This window comes from Ranitomeya imitator, chromosome 1 (assembly GCF_032444005.1).
Source record: "Ranitomeya imitator isolate aRanImi1 chromosome 1, aRanImi1.pri, whole genome shotgun sequence".
In the NCBI taxonomy this organism is placed as follows: domain Eukaryota; kingdom Metazoa; phylum Chordata; class Amphibia; order Anura; family Dendrobatidae; genus Ranitomeya; species Ranitomeya imitator.
The window spans coordinates 193,626,674-193,652,954 of NC_091282.1; the positions used below are offsets into that span (position 1 = coordinate 193,626,674).

The 26,281-nt window shown below is 45.1% G+C and overlaps 1 protein-coding gene across 1 annotated transcript in view; it reads left to right on the forward strand.

Moving 5' to 3' along the window:
- AP3S1 (adaptor related protein complex 3 subunit sigma 1) overlaps positions 1–26,281 on the forward strand; it is a 120,059-nt gene that overhangs the window by 70,934 nt on the left and 22,844 nt on the right. Inside the window, exon 5 of the mRNA XM_069753178.1 lies at positions 13,716–13,823. Within this exon, the coding sequence (XP_069609279.1) occupies positions 13,716–13,823 (108 nt within the window). The remainder of the gene's footprint in view (positions 1–13,715; positions 13,824–26,281) is intronic.

The window sequence follows — 26,281 nt, forward strand, 5'->3', positions numbered from 1 at the left end:
TTTCGATCTGAGATAAACATATGGTTCAATAGGGCCTGAGCTAAGCTTTACATCAGTACCTTCCATATCCCCCAATTCCCCACCTTTGCTGCGAAAATACCTTAGTAATATCTCCGTTTTCGTATGTCAATCACCCCGGTCCGATGGGCGGGGCCTAATCGCGGTCTCTCCACCCGCTCCTTGGTGTGTCAGACGTAACTAGATCTGTGAATAGCACAGATTGCAGTCAGTTTCTGCGGTTTTGCACATTGAATTAGTGTCTCACGCGTGTGCATTATGCTTTGACCAACTGTGGGCAAAGCATGAAATCATTATTGCGCATACATCGGCTTTTGACCCTATGCTCTGTGCCCCGGAAGCATAGAAAGACTTCTGGGGCACAGAACGTCAAGGAAAATGCCAGCGCATGCGCAATAATAAGTTGAATGCTTTGCCCACTGTTGGGCAAAACATACTGCGCACGTGCGAGACACCACTTGAATGCGCCAACACAGGAAACTGCGCCAACACAGGAAAGAAGATTCGTAGAGCAAAGCTGGAGGTAGGGAGAATAGGCGATTAGGCCCCGAACATCGGACCGGACCAGGGTGATTGACATGCGAAAATGGAGAGATTACTAAGGTATTTTCTCAGCAAAGGTGGGGAATCGGGATATGAAAGGTACTGATGTAAAGCACAGCTCAGGCCCTATTGAACCATATTTTTATCTCATATGTGTTTTTTTTTTTTTTGTGCAAAAATCTAAAACAAAAATAGTATTAATATCTACATTGAAAATAAAAAAAAAAACAAAAAACTTGCAAGTTTTATACTGGCAACTAATATTAAACTCTTACTTCCTGTTCTTCACGTGGACATTAGTAGAATAATTCTGACGCAGACCCTGGTTGTTTGTATTGAGCAGTGGCCCCCAACTTTTCTTACCAGAGAGCCCCATCCAGACCACCCTCTGGTACTTCAGAATAGTGACATCCTGCTCCAACACCCCTAAAAGTAGCGGCCACCAGAGCCCTTATAACTGTTATAATGACAGCCTGAACCTTCCCGCACAAATCACATTGAGCAGTATACCTAGATCCAGGGGTCCCCACCTTACACCCAGGCCTTGTCCTCACATGAAGCACTCCCACATCACTGTCACATCCTGCTTCAAGCACCTCCTCAGTCAGGTCATATCATCCTGGATCCAGGACTCTGACACTGTCTCTCCTGCTTTCCCATGGTGGCTTACAATTCTCCCATTCCCCAAGACCCACAAACAGACCTGGTGGTGGAGTTGGCATACTCTTGTCCCCCCAATGCACGTTCCAGGTTATACCCCCAGTTCCTTCACTTTCATTCCCTTCTTTTGAGGTCCACACCATCAGGCTCTTCCGTCCCCTCTCCCTCAGAGTAGCAGTCATATACCGCCCTCAGGCTCACCCACCCACTTCCTGGACCACTTCTCTGCCTGGCTGCCGCACTTCATGTCCTCAGAACTCCCAACCCTTATCCTGGGAGACTTCAATATCCCCATTAACAGCCCCTCTTCCACATCTGCATCCCAGCTTCTATCACTAACCACTTCCCTAGGCCTCTCACAGCTCTCAACCTCTGAAACACACAAAGACGGTAACACCCTGGACCTGGTTTTCGCCCGGCTCTGCTCAACCTCCTACCTAGATAACTCACCGCTTCCCCTCTCTGACCACAACATTCTCTCCTTCACACTCACAATTCCTCGCCCACCACAGCACTCTCCTACCTACCACACATTCAGAAATCTACAAGCCATTAACCCTCATACACTTTCAAACTCCTTACACTCATCATTGTCCCCAATCTCTTCTTTTTCCTGTCCTGATCTGGCGGTACATCACTTCAATGACACTCTTAGAAGCACCCTAGACCAAGTAGCTCCCCTCACCCTCAGAACCTCCAAACACAGAGTGAAACAGCCCTGGCTCACATCGCAAACCCGATTTCTCCAGCGATGCTCTAGGTGTGCTGAACGCTTATGGAGGAAAACTCGCACACCAGAAGACTTCATACACTTCAAATTTATGTTAAGGACCTTTAATTCTGCCCTTCACCTCGCCAAACAGACCTACTACACCACCCTTATCACCTCACTAGCCAACAACCCCAAGAAACTTTTTAACACCTTTCACTCCCTCCTCAGGCCAAAAGCACAAGACCATATCACAGACATTTGTGCTGATGACCTGGCCTCCCACTTTATAGAGAAAATAGACAATATTCGTCAGGAAATCCGCTCCCAGACACCAAGTGCAATGACTCCCATTGCTCCCTGCATCTCCTCTGGCTCACTCTCCACATTCGATCCCATCACAGAAGAAGTAGTCTCCAGGCTCCTCTCCTCTTCTCGCCCGACTACATGCACCACCGACCCCATTCCCTCACACCTCCTCCAGTCTCTCTCTCCAGCCGTCACAACTCACCTAACTACAATTTTTAATCTCTCCCTTTCCTCTTGTATTTTTCCCTCCTCCTTCAAACACTCTATCATTACTCCATTACTAAAAAAACCCACCCTTGACCCATCCTGCACAAACAACTACAGACCGGTCTCCAATCTCCCCTTCATCTCAAAACTCCTGGAGTGCCTAGTCTACTCCCGCCTTACCCGTTACCTCTCCACTCATTCCCTCCTAGACCCTTCACAGTCCGGGTTCCGCCCCCTACATTCGACAGAAACTGCACTCATCAAGGTGACCAATGACCTTCTGACAGCAAAACGTAATGGTGACCACTCTCTGCTCATTCTTCTCGATCTTTCTGCATCTTTCGACACTGTTGACCACCCTCTCTTACTCTGTAGGCTCCAGTCACTAGGCATTAAGGACACTGCTCTCTCCTGGTTCTCCTCCTATCTTTCTGACCGCTCCTTCAATGTTCTGTTCTCTGGCTCCACTTCATCTCCTCTTCCTCTCGCTGTCGGGGTACCTCAGGGCTCAGTCCTTGGCCCCCTTCTCTTCTCCCTCTACACAGCCCCAATTGGACAGACCATCAGCAGATTTGGCTTTCAGTACCATCTTTACGCTGATGACACACAACTATACACGTCATCCCCTGACCTTACTCCTGCTGTACTACAGAACGCCACTGACTGTCTGTCCTCAGTCTCTGACATCATGTCCGCTCTCTATCTGAAACTCAACCTCTCCAAAACTGAACTAATTCTGCTCCCGCCTTCTACTAACCTCCCTAAATCTGACATTTCCCTCTCCGTGGGTGGCACCATAATAACACCCCGGCAGCAGGCACGCTGTCTGGGTGTTATGTTTGACTCTGATCTCTCCTTCACCTCCCACATACAATCTCTTGCCCGCTCGTGCCGCTTACACCTAAAGAACATCTCTAGAATCCGCCCTTTTCTCACCATGGAGACAACAAAAACTCTCACTGTAGCCCTAATCCACTCCCGTCTGGACTACTGTAACGCTCTATTAATTGGCCTCCCCCTCACGCGACTTTCCCCTCTCCAGTCTATCCTTAATGCGGCAGCCAGGGTTGTCCATCTGGCTAATCGTTACTCGGACGTGTCCACTCTTCGCCAGTCGTTACACTGGCTGCCCATTCATTACAGGATACAATTCAAAGTACTTGTTCTCACCCACAAAGCTCTCCACAGTGCGGCACCCCCTTACATCTCCTCCCTCGTTTCTGTCTATCGGCCTAGCCGACCACTGCGCTCTGCAAACGACTTTCGACTAACCTCTGCACTAATCCGTACCTCCCACTCCCGACTACAAGACTTCTCCTGTGCTGCACCAATCCTCTGGAATGCTCTACCCCAAGATATTAGGACCATCCGCAACTTGCATAGTTTTAGGCGCTCCCTCAAAACTCATTTGTTCAGAGCGGCCTATCACGTTCCCTAATCAAACTCATTTTATGTTTGTGTGTGTGTGTGTGTAGCCCATTCAGTATCTCCATCTACCCCCCACTCCATGAAGATGGCTGGACCATCATTGTAAATACATCATTGTAAATACACACCTGTACTTTGTATCTCCCCCACCTCATTGTAGATTGTAAGCTCTCACGAGCAGGGTTGTCTTGTTTTGTCTTATTTTGCTTTATTGCTGTATTGTTAACATTGTTACCTATGACTGTTGTGTTTGAAACTGTTTAACTGTAAAGCGCTGCGGAATATGTTGGCGCTATATAAATAAAGATTATTATTATTATCCTATCTCCAACTTACCATATTTAATTTCTCTAACTCCCTCAGGCCAGTTTGTGCATACAGATCTGCTCTTCTGATTGGGGCTACTCACGGCAATCATCATCTGGAGACCTGCTTTTCGTAGTTGTTTGCTAGATTTGAGCTAATTCACAAAGCTGGCAGACAGCTGCAAGCCACAAATCATAGGCCTGCGAGCCACATGTGGCTCCTGAGCCACAGGTTGGGGCCTCTGGTGAAGAGTTTCAACTGGTCATTATGAAGGGAGGAGGAGGAAGTAAGCTGTGACAATCACCTATTGTAAATCATGGATCCTGTAGGATACAGGTCTGTGGAGTATGTAATCCAAACTTCCGACTCCTCAATGTCCCTGACTCCTGACTCTCCAGCCCTGATCACCACTGAGCATGTGCATAAAGTGCAGCACAGATTCATCTCCACTAATAGCCGTGATCTTTAGATCAGGAACAGAACAGACATTTATAGGACATTTCAGAACTTTCCCAAATTCTTATGAAAACATTTACAGCACATCCTGCATTGTACTACTGTACCCAATGTATTATATATTTTAGGAGTCGGAGAAGGTCCATTTTATACTGACTCTGACTCCACCAAATGGACACATCATCCGACTCCACAGCCCTTGTTTACATGGAGGTGTCATCTTCCATTGTAATACTGTCTTTAATGATAATGCAACTGAGGAAAAGTCATTTTTACAGATCAGGAAAATTGACCCTAATATTTGACCTGTTAATCAGCGTGAAACTTGCAATATTTCAATTTTTTGGGTATAGATACAGATATGTGAAAAAAATTAAGAAAATATACTTAATAAGATCAAATCCTTTTTAAACAATGGTCATTTTCTGATGACACTTCGCTTTAATCAGGGTTTTCAAAAACTTGAAAAAATAATCAAGTGATTTCTCAGTAGCAGCGCTCCATCTGTCCTCTTGGGTACAGCAGCTGATATCCATTGATCAAGGTTTTGTTCTACATCTGAATATTTTAGGAAATGGGACTCCACATGTTTCTTCCAGAAAAGAAACACTTAGTTGTTCCTTTAAAAATGTCAGAGTGATCAAAACTTTCCCTCATTTCCGCTTAACTTTCCTTTCGCTCGCGCCGTCTCCTGTGGCACAGATGTGAGATTCTCGCGTTCTAGTGAAACTTTCCTCCAGTCTTCGGTGGAGCCAGTAGTTGAATGTAAATGAACAGATGCCAGATGGCTGTATCTCACTTGGATGTGCAGGAATGAAGTATAATATTGTTCTCTTCCTTTGTTCTGCTCTTGAATCTTTAATTTGTTTTTCCACAATGAACTCAAACATTTTACATGCATTCTACTTATGGGGCGGGACACTGGTGACAATTCCGGCCTCGGAAAACGAAATATTTATATCCTTTCTGGAGTAAACAACTGCACGTTAAAGTGATATTACAACATATTCATTATCACGCTTTCCTTTGTCACTATGAGAGGAAGCCAACTGGCAAGATAATGTATGTGATAAGTATTCTATATTAATAACACATCCACCATGTGTCAGATCACATACATAAACTGCAGACTCGGCTCATTTCTCGCACGTTCATTTCTTTTAGGCTCATTCACATCAGGTTCATCTGCCGTGAAATCTGCAGCATGTCCATTTCTGTGGCAGATTTTCACCACAAATTTTTCCCTTTTTGTGTATAGGGGTGATATTAATCAATTGGTTCCAGCCTAATATTTCACACCTCCCAGCCGTTTCCAAGCTTATTTTTTGCACTAGATTTTTTATTTCTTCCAAGTGTGATAACACTTGAGGGGACAAGCTTTGGTTTTGAATTACACCTTTAATTTTACAATACAATGGTACTGAAAAAGGGAAACAAATTGTAAATGTAGTTCAGTCATGGATTTTGTATTTCATTTTTCAGCATTTGTTGTGCGTTAAGTGACCTGAAAATATGGTTCTTTAGGTTAGTACAATTAAGGTGATTCCAAACATAAGTACTTTTATATCTTTCAAGAAAAAAAAAGAAAAAAAAGAAAACTGTGTCAGGGCTAGAAATTGGCGACCCTCAACAGTAAAGTTCGGCGTCCATACCAAACACCTTCTGTTCAGGCATGGACACCAAACACGGACGTCACCAGGAAGACCGTGTTACTGTTCGGGTTCGGCCCCCTGAACTCCGGGTGTTTGTCGCTCTGTCATGTGCATGACAGCACAGCATACATTGCTTCTGATCACCGATAAAATCATTACGGCAGGTAAGACATCCATGGTTCCCACACTGTCAAATGACAGTGTGAGCCTGCAGCTGTGATCGGAGGTATAAATTTTACCTTTGGTCACTGGCGTGGGCTGATGGGACTACTGCTCCCATCAGCCTATGCCTGCTGACGCCAATAAGTGAGCGCAGGAGTGGCTGATTGGACTATTCATCAGCCGGCAATCTAAATAAAAAAATAAAAAGGTGTCTGTTCTTTTGTATTTTTGATAACCAGCCAGGCAAAACTGACAGCTGGAGGCTGCAACCCTCAGCTGTCAGTGTTAGCAAGGTTGGTTATCAAGAATCATGGGGTCCCCGTGCTTTTTAAAAAAATTATTTATACTCCCCATTTTTGACAGCCAGCCTTGCTAAAGCAGACAGCTGAGAGCTTGTATTCTCAGACTGGTAAAGTGCCATTGATATTGGCCCTTTCCCAGCCTAAAAATAGCAGCCCACAACCGCCCAGAAAAGGCTCATCTATTAGATGTGCCAATTCTGGCCCTTTTGCCTGGCTATTCCCACTTGCCCTGTAGTGGTGGCAAGTGGGGTTCATATTTGTGGGGTTAATGTCACCTTTGTATTGTCTGGTGATATCAAGCCCACGGCTTAGTAATGGAGAGGCGTCTACAAGGCACCTATCCATTACTAATTCTATAGTTATATTGTAAATGAACACACAGACGAGTCTTTTATTTGAAAGAATGACACATTCATTTAATGATTCCAAATTAAACCATACTCCCTTCACTGCCCATTCCATTGGAGCTATAGTCTCCTGTAATAAAACAAAAATAAAAAACAACCATATCTCTCACCTGTCTGTGGTTCTGTCCCATGCCGTAATCCATGTCTGGCGATAAACAGTTTTTATCCTGGACGGTGCCGAGATGCGATCGTCCAGGCTGAGAACCACCATTGAATGATCTGCTGCAAGCACAGCATCAGTGACTAGCAGTGACATCATCGAGGTTACCGCCAGTCACTGAGTGCGTTCCCAGCCGGGCACCTGAAGTTTGGTGACCTCGATGACATCCCAAGCAATTCATTAATATCATTTTGAGGTACAAGCAATGTTTTGATTGCTTTTTATTACATTTTTTTTAAGAGGTGCAGAAACCAAATGGTTTATGATATTCACCATATAAGATAAATTATTTTTTTTCTGTTTATTGAAATTTTGTGGACTCCACATATTTGGTTTTGCTGCTATCTTTTCTCTATCGCCTCATTGGGGGACAAAGGAACCATGGCTGTATGCTGCTGCCACTAGGAGGCTGACACTATGCACAAAAAAGTTAGCTCCTCCTCTGCAGTGTACACCCCAACCGACTGGCATTATACCCTTCAGTTTAGCTTAGTGTCAGTAGGAGGTGGACACGGGTCTTTTATTAGACCCATATCTACCTCAATGTGCGTCGTTTTCTTGCAGGTTTTTCCGGAGGGATACAGTGTGAATAGTCACAACTGTAATCCCACATTACGGACTATGAGTACGGCGTGTACTGCCACCCCATTTCCTCATAGATCCGACAGCAGGACCAAGATCCTAGCACACAAGCATGCTTAGAAGTCCGGTCCTAGCTCCGTCCCCCACCCACTCGCCCACCAGAGCCTGTCAGTCGGAGGAGACGAGGACGCCCATCACCAGCTCCCTGGACGCCTGATACCTACCCCGGTTTTGAGGTTAGTAACAGACCGCATGGGATGTCTTATGTGAGTATTCCCACCCCTACCCTTAGATACCTCTGTATCCCTCCTCAAATCCGGGGTAGTCATAGGGGGTCCCTTGGGATTTCCACTTCATTCGCTGAGGTTCACAGAGTTCCAGGCTGCCTTTGGCCTGGTCGGCATGTTCCCCTCATTTCTTGTCCGTGGGAGAGGGCGGGGGTCATAGCTCCGTTCACGTGATGACCTTTGCAGGCGTCCGCGATACTCCTCCTGGCGGTCTGCACTGTTTCCTGCGCGGTTGCCTTATAGCCAGCCGCACGGTTTTCCCTGCGGCCGCACCTTTTCTCTCAGCCGGCGCGGCGACCCTACAGGCAGCCGCGCCGCTTTTCCTGCGGCTGCGCACTTTTCTGTCCTTGGCGCGGCAGCCTTACCATTTTTCCAGTGACCGCACATTCTCCGACGCTGCGGCCCTCTCCGGTGGTCGCTGGCCTCTAATTTAGTCTCCTGCTTCTCCCAGGGCCTACTTCCGGCGCCGTGACTCCACCAACTTCCTGTTTCCTCGGGCGGACTTTTCTCCCACCCGACCATCATTCCCCTGGTGAGCTCCACCCACCGGTGCCATCTTGGTGCTCCCAACCCGCGCGGCTAGCTCCGCCCCTCTCCGTGTCACTGCAGAGTGTTTTTTGGTGCCACTCACGCCCCTCTCCGCCCCTTTTCAGCGCACAGTCTGGTGTTCTCACCTACAGCTGCCATCTTCACCTGCTCCCTGGACGACAACGTGGCCCAGGTCCCCTTCACTGGATCGCTGCAGGAGTCGCATTACCTTCCTGCCTGAAGGGTTATTTTCCCTGGGGGATCATCTACAAGCTGGGCAGCTTCTTCCATCTGGAACCGCTTCGTCTGCCGTGAGTAGCTCTGCACTGCAGACTGACACTCTCCTCTGTCCTCCTGTCCCCTAACCTTCTGGCATTCGTCAGGAACCCGTTCGTCATGTCTAATTCTAAGGGAGGTCGCTCTTGCTTTCCTACTTCTTGCTCTACTTCCTCTGCCTTAGGCTATGTGCACACGTTGCGGATTAGCCTTAGGAATTTCTGGTGCGGATTCTGCCTCTCCTGGCAGAAAACGCACCTGCGGATTTGTCGTATTTTTTGTACGGTTCCGCAGCGTTTTTTGTGCGCTGTTCCTGCGGTTTTCTTGCGGATTTGCTGCGTTTTTTTACCCCTGCGGTTTTCTATAATGGAATGGGTCCAAAAATGCTGGAGATTCACAAAAAAGTGACATGCTACTTCTTTTAAACCGCAGCGTTTAGGCAGCGGATTTTCCGCAAAGTGTGCACAGCATTTTTTTTTTCTCATTGATTTACATTGTACTGTAAATCAATTGCGGATCTGCAGCGTTTCTGCACTGCAAAAAACGCTGCGAATCCGCATCGTGTGCACATAGCCTAAGTCAAACACTTTGCGTGTTCGTCTTGTAACTGACCCCATTATGCCCACCGCCCAGGACCCCCCTGCTGTTCTGCCTGAGAGCGAAGTCCCTTCCCCAGGCTGGGCCTCCTCTGTGTCACAATCGGTAGTGGATCTCACACGGGTGTCCCAGCTTGATCGGCTGCCCCTGCAGACTTCCACAGTAGCCAGCGGGTCGCAGGAAGCTCCGTCCGAGACTTCCAATATAGGCCGCAAAAGATCCAGACAGGAATGCCGGTCTGAGTCCTCTTCTCGTTCCACATCGCCCCACGGACCTTCTCTGCGGTCGGCTTCCTCCCCCGGTCCTCCTCCCCTGAGTCAGGCGAGGCATTCTCAGATGCGCCTTCTGAGGATATTTCGGAGCTGGATCCGAACCAAATCTCTAACTTGAGGGATATGGTTCAGAACCTCTTTGGAGCGATAAATCAGACCTGTGGCATCAAAGATTCCTCTACGGAACCCGCAGATCAGGTGGTTTCGTTCAGACTGTCTAAACCACCTTCCAAGTTTTTCGCTCCTCACCCTGAATTCAAGGAGATCCTTACCAGAGAAAGAGAGAATCCGACCAGACGCTTTCAGAGAGGAAAGCTCCTTGGCGTTTTATATTCCTTTTCTCTGGAGCTCACCGCTAATTGGACTGTTTCTCCCTCAGTGGATCCTCCAGTTTCCAGGCTGTCCACTAACACGGTCTTTCCGCTATCCGGCGGAGCATCTTTGAAAGTTTCTGACGATAGTCATAGAATCCTTTGCGAAGTCAGCCTTCGAAGCGGCTGTGTCTACACTTTGCCCGGACTTTGCTTCCACTTGGGTTTCAAAATCCATATCCAAATAGGCCAGACAACTCCTTCGGGACATCCTGGACGGGGCCCCACCTGGACAGCTGGTGGAGCTTGCCAACCAGATTTCTCATGCGGGTGAATACTTGGTCTCCGCTTCCCTAGATGCCGTGTCTTGTGCGGCTCAGGCGTCCAGTAATGCTGTTGCCATCCGTCGGACCGTTTGGCTCAAGGCCTGGCAGGCGGATTTGTCTTCTAAGAAGTCTCTTACAGCCTGCCTTTTCAGGGTTCACGTCTATTTGGTTCTAAGCTGGACCAAATCATTAAGGACGTCACCGGGGGCACAAGTTCCCTTCTTCTCCAGTCTAAACCTCGCCGTCCTCCTCCTAGACGCCAATTTTGGCCCTTTCGTTGTTTCACGGCGTCAGATTCCTTTTCCCAACAGCAGAGGCCACAGGCACGTCAAGAGAAGAAGGTATCCTTTAGACCCACTCCTTCCTGGCGTTCCCGCTACTCCCAAGGTAGATCCTCCAGGTCTAGGACCGGAAGGTCCACCACAGCAAGACTCGCAACAAGACCCCAGCCCACTTCCCTGGCTGGGCGCCCGTCTCCTCTTCGTCAGAGACGTCTTGATCTCCTCAGTAGAGGACGCATGGGTCAGGGAAGTTGTATGCTCGGGATACAAAATAGAGTTCATTTCTCGGCCCCCGGATCGTTTTTTTCTAATCCCGACCTCCAAGAGACCCCGCTCAAGTTCCGGGTTTCTTTGCAGCCATCGCTTCTCTCCTCAAATTCGGGGTAATCGTTCCCGTCCCAGAAAAAGAACGGTTCGTCTCCAGGCCCCGCAATCCTATCGCCGCTCTGGCCATTTCTTGGTCGCAGTTTGTGCACCCCTATCTGTTTCCACCCCTGCCCTTGCTTCCCAAGCTGTTGAAAAAGATCAAGGCGGAAGGGGTGCCGGTCATTCTGATCGCCCCGGATTGGCCCAGGAGATCTTGGTTTGGGGAGATCGTCAATCTTCTCGCGGATGCCCCTTGGCAGCTTCCAGACAGACCTGATCTGCTGTCTCGGTCCGATCTGCCACCCAAATTCTCGGTCACTCAGTTTGACGGCGTGGCTGTTGAGACCGCAGTTCTAAGAGCGTCCGGCCTTTCAGATCGGGTGATTCACACTATGATTCAGGCTAGGAAGCCTTCGTCTTCCAGGATCTATACCTGGAAGGCTTATTTCCATTGGTGCGAGTCCAACCGCATTTCACCTGTGTCCTTTTCCCTTCCTTCCATCTTGGCCTTCCTTCAGGCAGGACTGGATGCAGGCCTTGCCCTCAGCTCCCTAAAAGGGCCAGGTTTCTGCTCTCTCTATCCTCTTCCAGAAGACGTTATCTTCTCGGCCGCAGGTCAAGACCTTTCTTCAGGGAGTAGCCCATGCTGTCCCTCTTTACAGGGCTCCTGTGAATGCATGGGATCTTAATCTTGTTCTGGAGGTTCTGAGGGGTTCCTCTTTGAGCCTCTCAGGGAGGTTTCCCTGTCAGTTCTATCTTGTAAAGTAGCTTTTCTTGTGGCCATCACCTCTATCCGGTGCATTTCGGAGTTAGCGGCCCTTCCTTGTTGACCTCCTTTCTTGGTTTTCCACCAGGACAAGGTGGTCCTGAGACCTCCGCCTTCCTTCCTTCCTAAGGTGGTTTCCACTTTCCACCTCAACGAGGACATCTTCCTACCTTCCTTTTGTCCAGCTCCGACTCATCCTCTGGAGTGATCGTTGAACAAGCTGGGCCTTGTCAGGGCAGTGAGGATCTACCTGGCTCGAACGGCCTCTTTCCGGAAGACGAATTGGATCAGAACGGCAATTTTGGAGGCTTACTGGGTCAAGAACAGAGTGCTCCCTCCTGGGGTTAAGGCTCGCTCTACCCGGGCAGTCAGCACCTCCTGGGCGGTGCACCATAGGGCTTCCGCCCTGCAGCTCTGCAAAGCGGCAACCTGGTCTTCCATCCACACGTTCGCCAAATTTTACAAGGTCCATACCTACGCTTCGGCGGACGTCCGCCTAGGCAGGAGGATCTTGCAGGTGGCAGTGGTGAGTCCTCTGACCTGATGGAAGTCTGTTTTTTTCCTCCCCATGTACAACTTTGGGACGTCCCATGGTTCCCGTGTCCCTCAATAAGGCGATGGAGAAAACAGGATTTTTGGTTGCTTACCGTAAAATCTGTTTCTCGGAGCCTTCATTGGGGGACACAACACCCTCCCATATTATTCAGTTTCTGTTGTTCTATGACTGTTCTTATGTTTACAGTTCTCATATTTGTGGTTATGTTCTTTCAACCTTTATTGGTTTTTTTTTCTCCTACTGCTTTCTCACTAACTGAAGAGCATAATGCCAGTCGATGGGGTGTACTCTGCAGAGGAGGAGCTAACTTTTTTTGTGCATAGTGTCAGCCTCCTAGTGGCAGCAGCATACACCCATGGTTCCTGTGTCCCCCAATGAACGCAAAAAATCTGCAGCGTGTGCATACAGCTTAAAAGTTGTTTTTTTTTTTTTTTTTTTTAATATCAGGAACTTGATCCGCGATTGTTTTTATTAATACTCTAGTATTGCAATATATGCTAAAATTTACGAATGCCTACAAGCCCAGCCTGTATATGTATAGAGTTTGTGAAGGAACTTGGCAGGGAGGTTGTTGCATGCATCTTGGAGAAGTAACCACAGATCTTCTATGGATATAGGCGTTTGCAAATCTTCTGGTTCTCAGGTATTTCCTCACAGACTCTGAGGCGATATGATCACTTCCAGGACTCCTTGTTGATCTTTGTTCTTCTTTATGCTGAAGGTACATCTTAATGACATTGGCTGCATGTTTGGGATACCTCCGTAGTGGTATTGTGTGATGTATAAGTATTGTATTTCTTAGCAATAAGGCCACTATTAATCCTGACCAAATCAATAACTCCATTTTCTCATGAAGACTCAGAAGGATTTTCACAAGTCTACATCCATAGAAGATCTGTGTTTAGTTCCCCAAGATGTTTGGAATAATCTTCAATCCTTCAAAAACTGTGTGCCGGTGTACCTAGAAGAACTGATGCTGTTTTGAAGGCAAAGTGTGGCCACACTACATATTGAGTTAATTTAGATTTCTTCTTATGTTCTTCCACTTTTCATTTTGTTACTTGATAAAAATAAACTAATACTTCAGATTTTGAATTCATTTTTTCCACACCTGCCTTAAACGTTTGCACAGTACTGCGAAATACTACAAATAGTATAGTAAAGATGGAGAAGACGTATTATGTTCCTACCAAAAGTTTTCTGTGCAAAGTACAATAAGTGGATGTTTAATGGCTTTTTTTCTGTTAGGTACACAACATCCTTGCAGAAATGGTGATGGGCGGTATGGTTCTAGAAACCAATATGAATGAAATCGTAACTCAGATTGACGCTCAGACAAAATTGGAAAAATCTGAGGTAAGAACTCACATCTACACTGTTGCTGTACTTCTAAAGCCATGTTGTTTCATCAGATCCCACAAAATATTACATCAACATCATTATCATCTAGAACAACCTCCTTCCCTCAGGCTATTGGTTTGGACCACCCTCACCCCTGCCCCCTGCAGTAAGCTGTTATCTTTGGGAAAGGTTCAGGTGTCTCCGGTGTTGTATAGTATGGAATCCTTTATAGCCAGGTTGCTACATGACCGCCGAATATCCCACAGCAGAAGCCACATTTTGTTATGGTTCACTGCTTTAATAAATCCATACCCAGTGTGGACCCCCTGATACAGTCATATGAAAATTTTAAGGTATATAAATGTTTGTATGTTCTCGTGTTTGCGTGGGTTTCCTCCGGGTTCTCAGGTTTCCTCCCACATTCCAAAGACATACTGATAGGGAATTTAGATTATGAGCCCCCATGGGCATAGTGATGATAATGTGTGCAAAACTGTAAAGCGCTGCGGGATATGTTGGCGCTATGTAAATATTATTTATTATTAATTAACACCAAATTATTTCAGTCCCAGAACTTATTGCATGAAGTTAAGAAAAAGAATGGAGCAGGAATAGGAACTTCCTTTGCTTAGTCGTCGTTATCATTCTTCTTTTTAAGATACAGCCCAGTAATTTAAAAATAAAAACTTGGGAAACCCGCTAAGGATTGCTGTGTTGTGCCTTGAGGCCCATAACTTTTTTTAATTTTTGTTTTGAATAGCCATCATTGTCATTTTTGTGAGCCATGAAAGTTTGTACTTTTCTGTTAATGGAGAATTGTTGGGTCTTTTTTTTTTTTTTTCTGCATGTATTGATTGGTTTATTACATTAACTAGGCCAGCCATTTTATTTTGTCACAGCGGTTGTATGGCCAGAGAAGGGGTCTGGCTTAATTATGGAGATGAGCAGTCAGTCAGCCCCCTTCTCACACTGCTCCAGTTACATATTGCCACTGGAATATTTTCCCCGTGTTGACAAACATCGGAAGAGAATCAACCAGTTCCCGAACCAGAGCCTAGAGACCAAGATCTGGTCAACTTTCAGACTTGCACTGTGTAGAAGTTACGTGACTTAATAATGTAATGACACGTGGCTTCTAATTGTTCTAGACATCTGCAGGTACAACTTCTGCTACTGGGTCCACAAACAGTGTACAGTGTTTGTGTCAGGCTGTGACGGTCTTTGGTAAGGAAAGGGGGCCTCAAGCAGTCCCTGGAACTGGGACCCTAATTATCCCGATACCGGGGGGTACTCTTGAAGGTAGAGAGGCCCGAGTCTCTGACCTTACTATGCTCCTGCTAAATCCTGATCTGTTCCCTCCCACATCTCATGAGGCATGGGACAGAAATGTAATGTAAACAAGACACAAAGAAAGAACAGGGATAACAGAAAACCTCCATCACACAAAAGCACTAACCAACAATAGGGAGGAGTATAGGAACAGGGAGGAATAAACTAAATGGGAACAGGGGCCAGAAGATAAACGCACACATACTACAGAAAACCACAGAACACTTCTACAACTCTACTCCAACCACTTAGCTTTAGTACATAGCACAGGAAGACAAGTCTTTTCCTGCAAGGACAAAATCTGACCAGTTTATATAGGAAGAGGTAATGACCAGATCAGAAGCTGCTGAGATGAAGCTGCTTGTTTCTGACCAGAATAGAAAGGGTCGTTAACCTCCTCAGCACCAGAAGAAACTAAATACATTTAATGAGACACAAATTACACCATCTCTAAAGAAGACCTGCAATTCATTACCCAACTTGACAGTCTAACTCCAGATCTTCCAAGGGAATGTGACACCATCGTTACAGTTTGCTAATGTTATCGCTTTTACAAAGCCTCACTTTGCCCATTATTACATGCATTTGCTGTTTGAGCATTACATGAAGGGTCATGCAAACTATATTTAAAGGGAATCTGTCACCTCATTTTGCCGTTATAAACTGCGTCCACCACCATTAGGGGCTTATCTACAACTTTCTCTAATGCTGTAGATAAGCCTCCGATGTAACCTGAAAGATGAGAAAAACAAGTTAGATTATACTCACCCAGAGGCAGTTCTGTTCGGGTCCGATGGGCATCGCAGGTCCGGGTCCGGCGCCTCCCATCTTCATACGATGTCTTCATCCTTTTTGCTTCTGTTGCGGCTCCTACGCAGGCATACTGATTTGCCCTGTTGAGGGCAGTGTAAAGTACTGCAGTGCACAGGGCCTCTCTGAGCGTTCCTGGCGCCTGCGCACTGCAGTACTTTACTCTGCCCTCAGGTTACATCGGGGGCTTATCTACAGCATTACAGAATGCTGTAGATAAGCCCCTAATGGCGGTGGCCGCAGTTTATGGTGGCAAAATGAGGTGACATTCCCTTTAAAACCAAAAGATGGGTGCTCTTCAGCTAATGGTTTTACATTACATACATTTTATGGAACACCAAAATGCCCATAAGCCAGCACATTTTCATTTTAGTTGACTTGTCACTTTTCTTCTTGCTTAGTTGACTTGTCACTTTTCTTCTTGCTGATGTGGTTATTTAGATTACCAGTTTTCTGTTAAGGCCGGTATCACTACCGTAGAATACGGGCGAGTGCTATGCTAGAAAACATCACATAGCACTCAGACCAGTGTTAATCTATAGGGCAGCTCACATCACCGTATCTCTTTTTCTCTGGCGTATTCGACGTGCGTGTAAAATCGCAGCATGCTTCAATTATAAGCGTATATTGTTCGAGACTCGCCAATGGAAGCCTATGGGTGTGACAAAAACTCGACGTCAAACGGACCATCCATGTAGCTTGCGACAAATATGCATACATTTTCCTCATTTCAGCCCATTGAGCCATTTAATTCAATGGGAATATCAGTGATAAATGTAAAGCCATATGGATGTCATACGGATACATGGGTGGGAAAAATTCGCATTGCAAACACATTGCAAACGGATGACCATATGGAGAACACTGGTGCGACTCTCAGCAGGGAGACTTAGACCGATTTTCCATACGTTTAGTGTGACCCCTGCCTAAGTATGATGCTCATTGGCTTTGGTGACCTGAGAAAATTTACTTGAGTGATTGGACGAAGAAATATTACCAGTGATATACAGAAGAGTTATACACTTGTATACATGTCATAGTCACAGTCTACATTAATAATGATGCTGAAGGGCAGAGAGGTAGAATTCACAGAATAGGTGATTTGACTTCTGAGACCCCCCAAACATGCGATAATCACTGATGTAATTTTTCACTAAATTCGTGGTAGTGCTCATGTGCTCACCAATGGCAATAATTGGTATGGTCTCATTAGCTGTATCCAACTGATCTCATAGTTACTGTATATTCTTTGGATATGGATTATAGGTGTTGAATGGATCTGATGAGATTCGAATTTGCACAATCCGCCGGATTTTATCTGGAAATGTAATTTGAAGTGAATGTATGCTTTGCGAATTGAATGTCCCTTAAAATGTTCTGTGGTCTGGTAAAAACAATTAATTCTCCGCTTCGCTGCTTATTGTTCCCTGTATGATGCTCGTCACGTCTTCTCACTGCCACCAGCTGAAACCCAGGGCCTTGACACTGCCGGAATTCCAGCCTAGAATGCGGTTCGGAAGCTTGCACGACGTGGTAAATATGTTTCCGTAATCTTACAATGCGCATTGTCCCAGCCTAGCTTGAAGAGGCATTGGGTTTCAGTGTGCGGTGGTGGTAAGAAGAGGCCACGAGGACCATTTTGGGGGAGTGTGCCGTAGATCTGGCTGGTCGGTGATTTTTCTTTTTTTGTAAAGTTTTGCTGACTCCCTAGAGTTCAGTAAAATGACGGCCAGCGGCTGCCATCATAATGAATTTGTGCAAAGCAAATTACAAACATTCTGAAACAAAACTGCAATTCCTTTCAAATACATTCGCCCAACATTAACAACTGGTTACGACCGCAATACCCCTAAAGAAAGAAACTTGAGATGGCATTGATTGAAACAAAGATTGTGTACCTCCTGCACAAGACCCAACTTCGTATATTAGTTTTGGTTGTAGTCTCTGTTGATGTAAAAAGTAGGTTTTTATTTTTTTTTTTTTCATTGCAGTTATAGTGAAAGCTCTGAGCCTTGATCTCAAAGTCCTGAAGTTTTAGAGACTGGCGCTTCTTCATTTTCACCTTTCTTATGAATTAATCATGTCACCTTGTCTGGCTGCCAAGAGAAAATTGTACCATTTTAGGGCAAGAATACGTAGTGTGAAGTCTTAATGGATAGATAAAAGTGTTGGAAAGACCAGTAAATGTATTTTCTATGGTGGTAGTAAATAAGAATCAGTGTGACATTAGAAATCCTAAATGTCAAAAGTAATCCCTGTGATTGAAAATACATGGTCATAGACTAAATGCTTTAACGATTTCCACTGGCTTAAAACTTGTCTGTTCCTTTCTGGGATGCCTGTTCTAAAAACTTTTTTTTTTTTTTTTTTAACATTGATTTCATATTGATGCCTCATATATCCAGATTTTCCACTGGATTGTATGTTGCTTTATTTCTAATAATTCCGATCATAGCCCCTTTTTTTTCTGATTTTTGAAGCTCAAATGCATTCATCCTAAGCAAAGAGGGTATTACAGGCAGAGCAGATGTCTCTGCCTGTTCATTATAGAAGGAGTTCTACCTGACTGTTAACATTGGTGTCATGGCTTCTGTATACTGTAGTCAAAGCAGATAAACTATATGGAAATATATGCCTTAAAAGTAACCTGTCACTAGAAAAAAAATGCTAATAATCTACAGATATTGGGTTAATCTGCTGGTTAATAGCATTCTGAACCTGCTTGGTGCCGGCACTTCGAGCACTGCTGTCAAGAGGAAATGAACTTTATTCTCCTCGGCAGTGTTCGACGTTTAGTCATGTGGATGTCGTGGGTTCAGTCACTGCTCTGCATATAGAGAGCGGCGACTGTAACCGCACACCTGGCACTGACTGACAGCACGCTCGGCATTAGGGCCGGCTGTCAGTCAGTCCCGAAGGGCTTTGACTCAATAACTGCAGGGTTCTAAATGTCCTCTGGCTTAAAAGGGAGTTCATCAGCCCATCATGAAAATATATATTAAGTACATAGCCCCTATAAAAATCGCACCTTTAATGTCCTAATCTCTTATTGTCATTCTGTTCTGCAGACGTTAAATAAAACTAATTAGTTGGTAATGCCACAAGGCGCAGTGCACTGATCCCTCGCTGCCTACTCCCACTGGTTTTCCTGCCTCCCTCACTAGGCACTGACGGCACTGGATTTCCTGGTGCAACTAAGGTCTACAGTAAAGGCTGAGGTAAGCCAACACTGTCAGTCACCTGCGAGGGAGAGGAATCATGCAAAGCCAGTGGGTGGAACTGTGCACTGAGCCATGCAAAAACCCCAATTCATTACAGTGATTATTCTATTATGTTGGTGTAAATCACTATGAAAAGGGAGCGGGGTTGCGATGGGGGTATGAGGCCACAGTTCTTCTAATTCATGACAAGCTGTGGCATACTTTACCCCAGAAATGTTAATCCAGTGACACAAGAGAGATTTTTGACAAGTTGCCCTGAGGTGCATGCCACATGTCAGATGCAATTGTTTCATTTAGAGGCATGTGCATCATATTGAATCAGGAGCATCATAGGACATGGGGTGCACTCAGCATCCAAATTAGCATATTTTATTAAACTTCAGTTTCTGCAGAACAGAAGCGGTGATCACCGCTTCAGTGTTTTATTTTATTTAAGAAGTTAAGGCTGTGAGCTAGTTTATACTGTAAGTTTGGGCTGACAGACACCCTTTTCCATCAGCTCAAAAAACTGCGCAACAGGCGCTTCAAGGCATGGGTTTTCATCTGCACAGTGCCAACAGTAAAGTTTGACGGAGGAGTGATAATGCTATGGAGTTGTTTTTCTGGTTTTGACTTGGACTCCATAGTTCCAAGGGGGGGAAACTGTCACCAGGTGTTTTACATATAAGTATAAAGTAGGGCAAGCATTGGTAAGCCCTCATATGGAAGCATCCTAGAATGTTGTCTACAGTGGTGTGAAAATGGTTGCCCCCTTCCTGATGGCCTATCCTTAGCACCAACACTTGCAATCGAGTGTTTGCGATAACTGACAATGAGTCTTTTACAAAGCTCTGGAGGAACTTTGGCCCAGTCATCTCTGCAGAATTGTTGTAATTCAGCCACATTGAAGGGTTTTTCAGAGCATGAACCGCTTTTTTAAGGTCATGTCTCGGCATCTCAATCGGATTATGGTTAGTACTTTGACTAGGCCACTCCAAAGTCTTAATTTTGTTTTTCTTAAGCCATTCAGAGGTGGACTTGCTGGTGTGTTTTGTATCATTGATATGGGATATACTTGGCATACTCTAGCGAGTCTGAAGCAACGAAGTGTTTAATAATACATACAGTATTCACAATGTTCACAAACGTTTCAGTCTGCAAGGAACTTCATCAGTGTGCTCTGGGAACAGACAAATAAAGTGTATAGACATAATATAAAGGAAAAATAAACCAAAATAAAGTATATACAGCTAAATACATATGGTCGTAAATATTTAAACAAATGGAATCCCGGGGTGACCATCCAAAAACATAGCTCGTATGTGTTATATGAAAGATACCCAGGCCGGGTATAAGGAAAGTATAGTATATAATATTGGTGGATACACGGACCAGATATTAGAACAAGACTAGAGTGTACAAAGTGCTTGTGAGTGACGGGATGAATGAGGGGTACATACCTATAGCTAAGTGGAGAAGTGTATCTGGTATGAACCCTTAAGAGAACAAGATATTGCATCTGCAGTGAGGAAAAGAAGATTATATATATATATATATATATATATATATATATATATATATATATATATATATATATATATATATATATACACACGCCCGTGAGATAGCACAGTGACTAGGGAGTGTAAAATAGACATACCAAAAAATTGGGGATGAACAGGAGATCCTGTATATAGAGGGCTAAAACCGGCCGATCTATAGAGAAATATCAATGCTGTTATGACGGTGCCATAGACTTGGTATGCGTGGCATCTGAGCGCTCATGTAACAGGCACTTACCAAGCTGGAGAGAAGGAGGGATATGCAGTATCCACCGCAAGTCTGGTATCGGTAGTCACAAGTCCGGAGTGCCAGAGTTATATAGCAGAGTGCGCGCAAAGCCGGGGTGCGTACCGGAAGTGACGCGCATGGTATACGTAGAATGAAAAATGCTTATGCAGCGTGTGTTCCACAAGGAGGGGGCGGTAACAAGTGCGTTCCAAGAGGAGTAGTTATTTACTGCGCATCACTGAGGAGGAGGATTGAGTGGAGTGAAGAAGTGTCACAAGGAATTCAATAATGACGGCTCTGTAATATGGCCCTTCTCCGCTTAGGCTAGGTTCACATTGCATTAGTGGGTGTCCGCTAACGGAATCCGTTACATGGAGAAATTGGCGCAATTAACGCTATGTAACAGATCCGTTAGCTCACCCATTGACTGCAATGTGCTAAAGGATCGTTAACGCATCGCTAACGTATGCCTTTTTTGGCATGCGTCAGCGATGTGCCGTTAGTTTCGAACGGACATAGTAATATAGTAACATAGTTAGTAAGGCCGAAAAAAGACATTTGTCCATCCAGTTCAGCCTATATTCCATCATAACAAATCCCCAGATCTACGTCCTTCTACAGAACCTAATAATTATATGATACAATATTGTTCTGCTCCAGGAAGACATCCAGGCCTCTCTTGAACCCCTCGACTGAGTTCGCCATCACCACCTCCTCAGGCAAGCAATTCCAGATTCTCACTGCCCTAACAGTAAAGAATCCTCTTCTATGTTGGTGGAAAAACCTTCTCTCCTCCAGACGCAAAGAATGCCCCCTTGTGCCCGTCACCTTCCTTGGTATAAACAGATCCTCAGCGAGATATTTGTATTGTCCCCTTATATACTTATACATGGTTATTAGATCGCCCCTCAGTCGTCTTTTTTCTAGACTAAATAATCCTAATTTCGCTAATCTATCTGGGTATTGTAGTTCTCCCATCCCCTTTATTAATTTTGTTGCCCTCCTTTGTACTCTCTATAGTTCCATTATATCCTTCCTGAGCACCGGTGCCCAAAACTGGACACAGTACTCCATGTGCTGTCTAACTAGGGATTTGTACAGAGGCAGTATAATGCTCTCATCATGTGTATCCAGACCTCTTTTAATGCACCCCATGATCCTGTTTGCCTTGGCAGCTGCTGCCTGGCACTGGCTGCTCCAGGTAAGTTTATCATTAACTAGGATCCCCAAGTCCTCCCTGTCAGATTTACCCAGTGGTTTCCCGTTCAGTGTGTAATAGTGATATTGATTGCAGCGTTCAGGGTCCGTTCTTCGCTAGTGCAGATCAGTGCCAAACGCAATCCCTTTTTGGACATTGCGTTAGCGCAATCCGTTAGCGTATCCGCTAAACGGATTGCACTAACACAATGTGAACCTAGCCTTAGCTATAGGTATGTACAGTACACCTCATTCCTCCCATCACTCACAAGCACTGTATATACTCTAGTCTTGTCAAAAGTGGTGCACTCTTCAAAATATGTGGTGCTCAAAGGAAAAAAGTCCAAAATATATAGAAAGGATAACCTTTGGCACTCAACAAGTCCACAACTTCTTGCTCTCAATGGAAATTGATTTATTGGTAGACCGCCAGCAGAAAAATATAACAGACATCAAAATTCCAACGTTTCGGCATACATTGCCTTTTTCAAGGAGGTCTGTACGTAATCAGAAATATTCTTAATGTGTAGCTTGCCTACAATGGCTTATACGGAAGAATCATAGCTAAGAAAAATAAGATGCCGGCGTGCGTCCCGTGGCTTCACACCCCCAGGAAGAAGCATCACGTGAAACGCGCATCGGGGCGGGCGGATACAGCACGCCACTTTGGCTGAGCACTTTGGGAGAAGACACGGAGCAGGTAATATGTGTGGGGCAGGGAGCACACCACGCAATATGTCTGGATTGTATCGGAGTACAAATTAGAGGTAAACTCTGATTAGTACTGAGAGTAGTGTGCTATATACTTGACATGTCAATGTACCCGCAACTGGTTTATGTGACTGGGACATATGCAGTGTTTAAACTATAATGGATCATATTTATGATTTGACTAGATGGTGGCCCGATTCTAACGCATCGGGTATTCTAGAATATGCATATCCACGTAGTATATTGCCCAGCCACGTAGTATATTGCCCAGCCACGTAGTATATTGCCCAGCGACGTAGTATATTGCCCAGTCACGTAGTATATTGCCCAGCCACGTAGTATATTGCCCAGCGACGTAGTATATTGCCCAGTCAAGTAGTATATTGCCCAGTCACTTAGTATATTGTCCAGTCATGTAGTATATTGCCCAGCTACGTAGATAATTGCCCAGCAATGTAGTATATTGGCCAGTCACGTAGTATATTGCCCAGCCACATAGTATATTGGCCAGCGACGTAGTATATTGCCCATTCACGTAGTATATTGCCCAGCCACGTAGTATATTGCCCAGCGACGTAGTATATTGCCCAGTCAAGTAGTATATTGCCCAGTCACTTAGTATATTGTCCAGTCATGTAGTATATTGCCCAGCTACGTAGATAATTGCCCAGCAATGTAGTATATTGGCCAGTCACGTAGTATATTGCCCAGCCACGTAGTATATTGGCCAGCGACGTAGTATATTGCCCATTCACATAGTATATTGCCCAGCCACGTAGTATATTGCCCAGTCACGTATTGCCCAGCCACATAGTATATAGCACAGCCCACGTAGTACGGTATATTGCCCAGCCACATAGTATATAGCAGAGCCACGTAGTATACTGCCCAGTCACGTAGTATATTGCCCAGCACAGAGCCACGTAGCATAGAGACTTAAAAAACGGAAAAACATATACTCACCTATAGCCCGTTGAAGTCCTCCTATACTTACCCTCCGCCGCCTTTCTCGCTCCTCGGGATGCTCCCGGGATCGCTCCATTGCAAGCGGCAGCTTCCAGTCCCAGGGCTGGTGTGAGCAGGACCTATGATGACGTCGCGGTCACATGACCGTGACGTCACGGCAAGTCCTTGTCGCACACGATCCCTGAGACGGGAGCGGAGGCTGCCGCTTGCAATGGAGCGGTCCCGGGAGCATCCCGAGGAGCGAGAAAGGCGGCGGAGGGTGAGTATAGCAAGTTTTTTTTTTTAATTATTATTATTTTTAACATGACATATTTTTACTATTGATGCTGCATAGGCAGCATCAATAGTAAATAGTTGGGGACACACAGGGTTAATAGCAGCGGTAACGGAGTGCGTTACACCACGGGCCGTTACCGCTGCCATTAACCCTGTGTGAGCGGAGGGGATTACGGAGCGGGCGCCGGGCAGTGAGTGCAGGGGAGTAGGGGAGGGACTAATCTGACTGTGGCCGTCGCTGATTGGTCGCGGCAGCCATGACAGGCAGCTGCCGAGACCAATCAGCGAACGAATAACCGTGACAGGACAGAAAGACAGACAGACGGAAGTACGCCTTAGACAATTATGTATATAGATAATTTAGGATCCAGTCACACCGGTTTCTTGCATTATGGACACATGTAGTGGTTGAATTGAGGGAATTATATGCATGATATTGCTTAAAACAGCCACACTCCTAGGTTTCTGCTCCTAAAATAAGTGTCTTGCTCTAGCTGACCGCTTTTCTTTTTTGGTTGTATATAGGCACCTCATTGTTTATGTATTAAAATGTTTAATTACACAGGTGTGATAATGTATAGTATTCTGTGCTGATACTGCATGTATTCTACAGCTTCACTCACCACATTTTGAAGTTCACATTAACACCTCTAAGAATAGAGATGGCAGAACAAACAATCATTACTGTGAACATAATAAGTACTATACTGTTGTAATACAAAAGTATTGAATACGTATGTGTTAATTTTATCGTATGGTGTTAGCGTGGTATTTTAGTTTAGCTTTTATAACGCTAATTCTTCATTGCATGAAATAAAACCAGCTTATTCATTATCATCTGTGCTGATCTATGTGCTCCTTAAGGAAGTCGTTATTTGAGAAAGTATAATCAAAAAGAACTAAAAAGTCTTTAGCTAGCTTTTAAATCCATATATATTTAAAAATATAGTTTTCTAGAAAATGAATCGGGTGTGTCAATACGGATATTGAAATATCTGAGAGCAGCATAATGTAGAGACAGTGCCCCTAATTCCAGCTCTTTGTCACTTGCTGGTTTGCTTGCTGTTATTTTTATACAATCCGTTTTTTCTGCTGCAGATCTAGCAGGGCTCGGAATGCTGAGTCCTGTATAATCAGCCCCACCCCCACACCCACCCACACACACACACACACACACACACACACACACACACACACACACCACTGATTGACTTTCTACTTATGCAAACTGCAATTAGAAATCTGCCAATCCGTGGTCAGGGCGGGGTTAGTGCGGCAGTGATAATGTTCTGCTGATAAAACACTGATTTCATTGAAACCGCAACACAGCCTAGTAAGTGACACATTGCTGGAATCATCGTCTGAGTCCCTATATTATGCTGCTCTTAGATTACATAACAAAATCCTGCTGACAGATTCGCTTTATTAATGAGGCTTAGGTTACCTCTCTAAATCCCTTTCATACTGTATATATTTCAGGCATATAGTGTTATAAAAATCAAAGGACTATTAAAGAGTTCTATCTAAACAAAACTTATAAAAGTGCAATGTAATAAGATATTTTTCATCTGTACATGAGTGTTTCAGAATATTTTCAAACATTTGGATAGTTATAATAAAGCGCCGTAGATAGTGGGGGAATGTCTCACTCTTTGGAAATGTACTCTCAGCTTCTCCACAGTCTGAAATTATATTGATACATGGAGACTTCTGGTTTGATGTGCTCACTTTCCCCCTTACCATGTCCAAAGAGAAGCCACACAAAACTCATTAAAATTATGGAGTCAACCTTGTAATGCGAGATGAGAGAGGTCCTACAGTGCAAGAAACTCTTTGTAGCCACTCTGCGAAAGACCTAAGGATTCCCTTCTTTTACTGTTCTTCATATTTTTAGGCATGACAATGGTCCTTCTGTACTAAAAAAAAAAAATACCCTCAACATTTAGTCCTCGGTGTATGTCTTCTGTCCCTAGTGCCATTACTTCTGAGATTTGCTTTAGTTGTTGAAATAAGCAACACCAGGGTCGGACTGGGGCATCGGGACACCAGAGAATCCTCCGGTGGGCCCACCCCCAGCTCCTGCCACCCACAAAGGGGGCCCCTGCATCTGCAGCCCCTTTATGAAGTGCACAGACAGTGTACAGCATTCCTTACAGTGAATTACTCTGTGCATCCTCTGCAGTCCTTGATCCT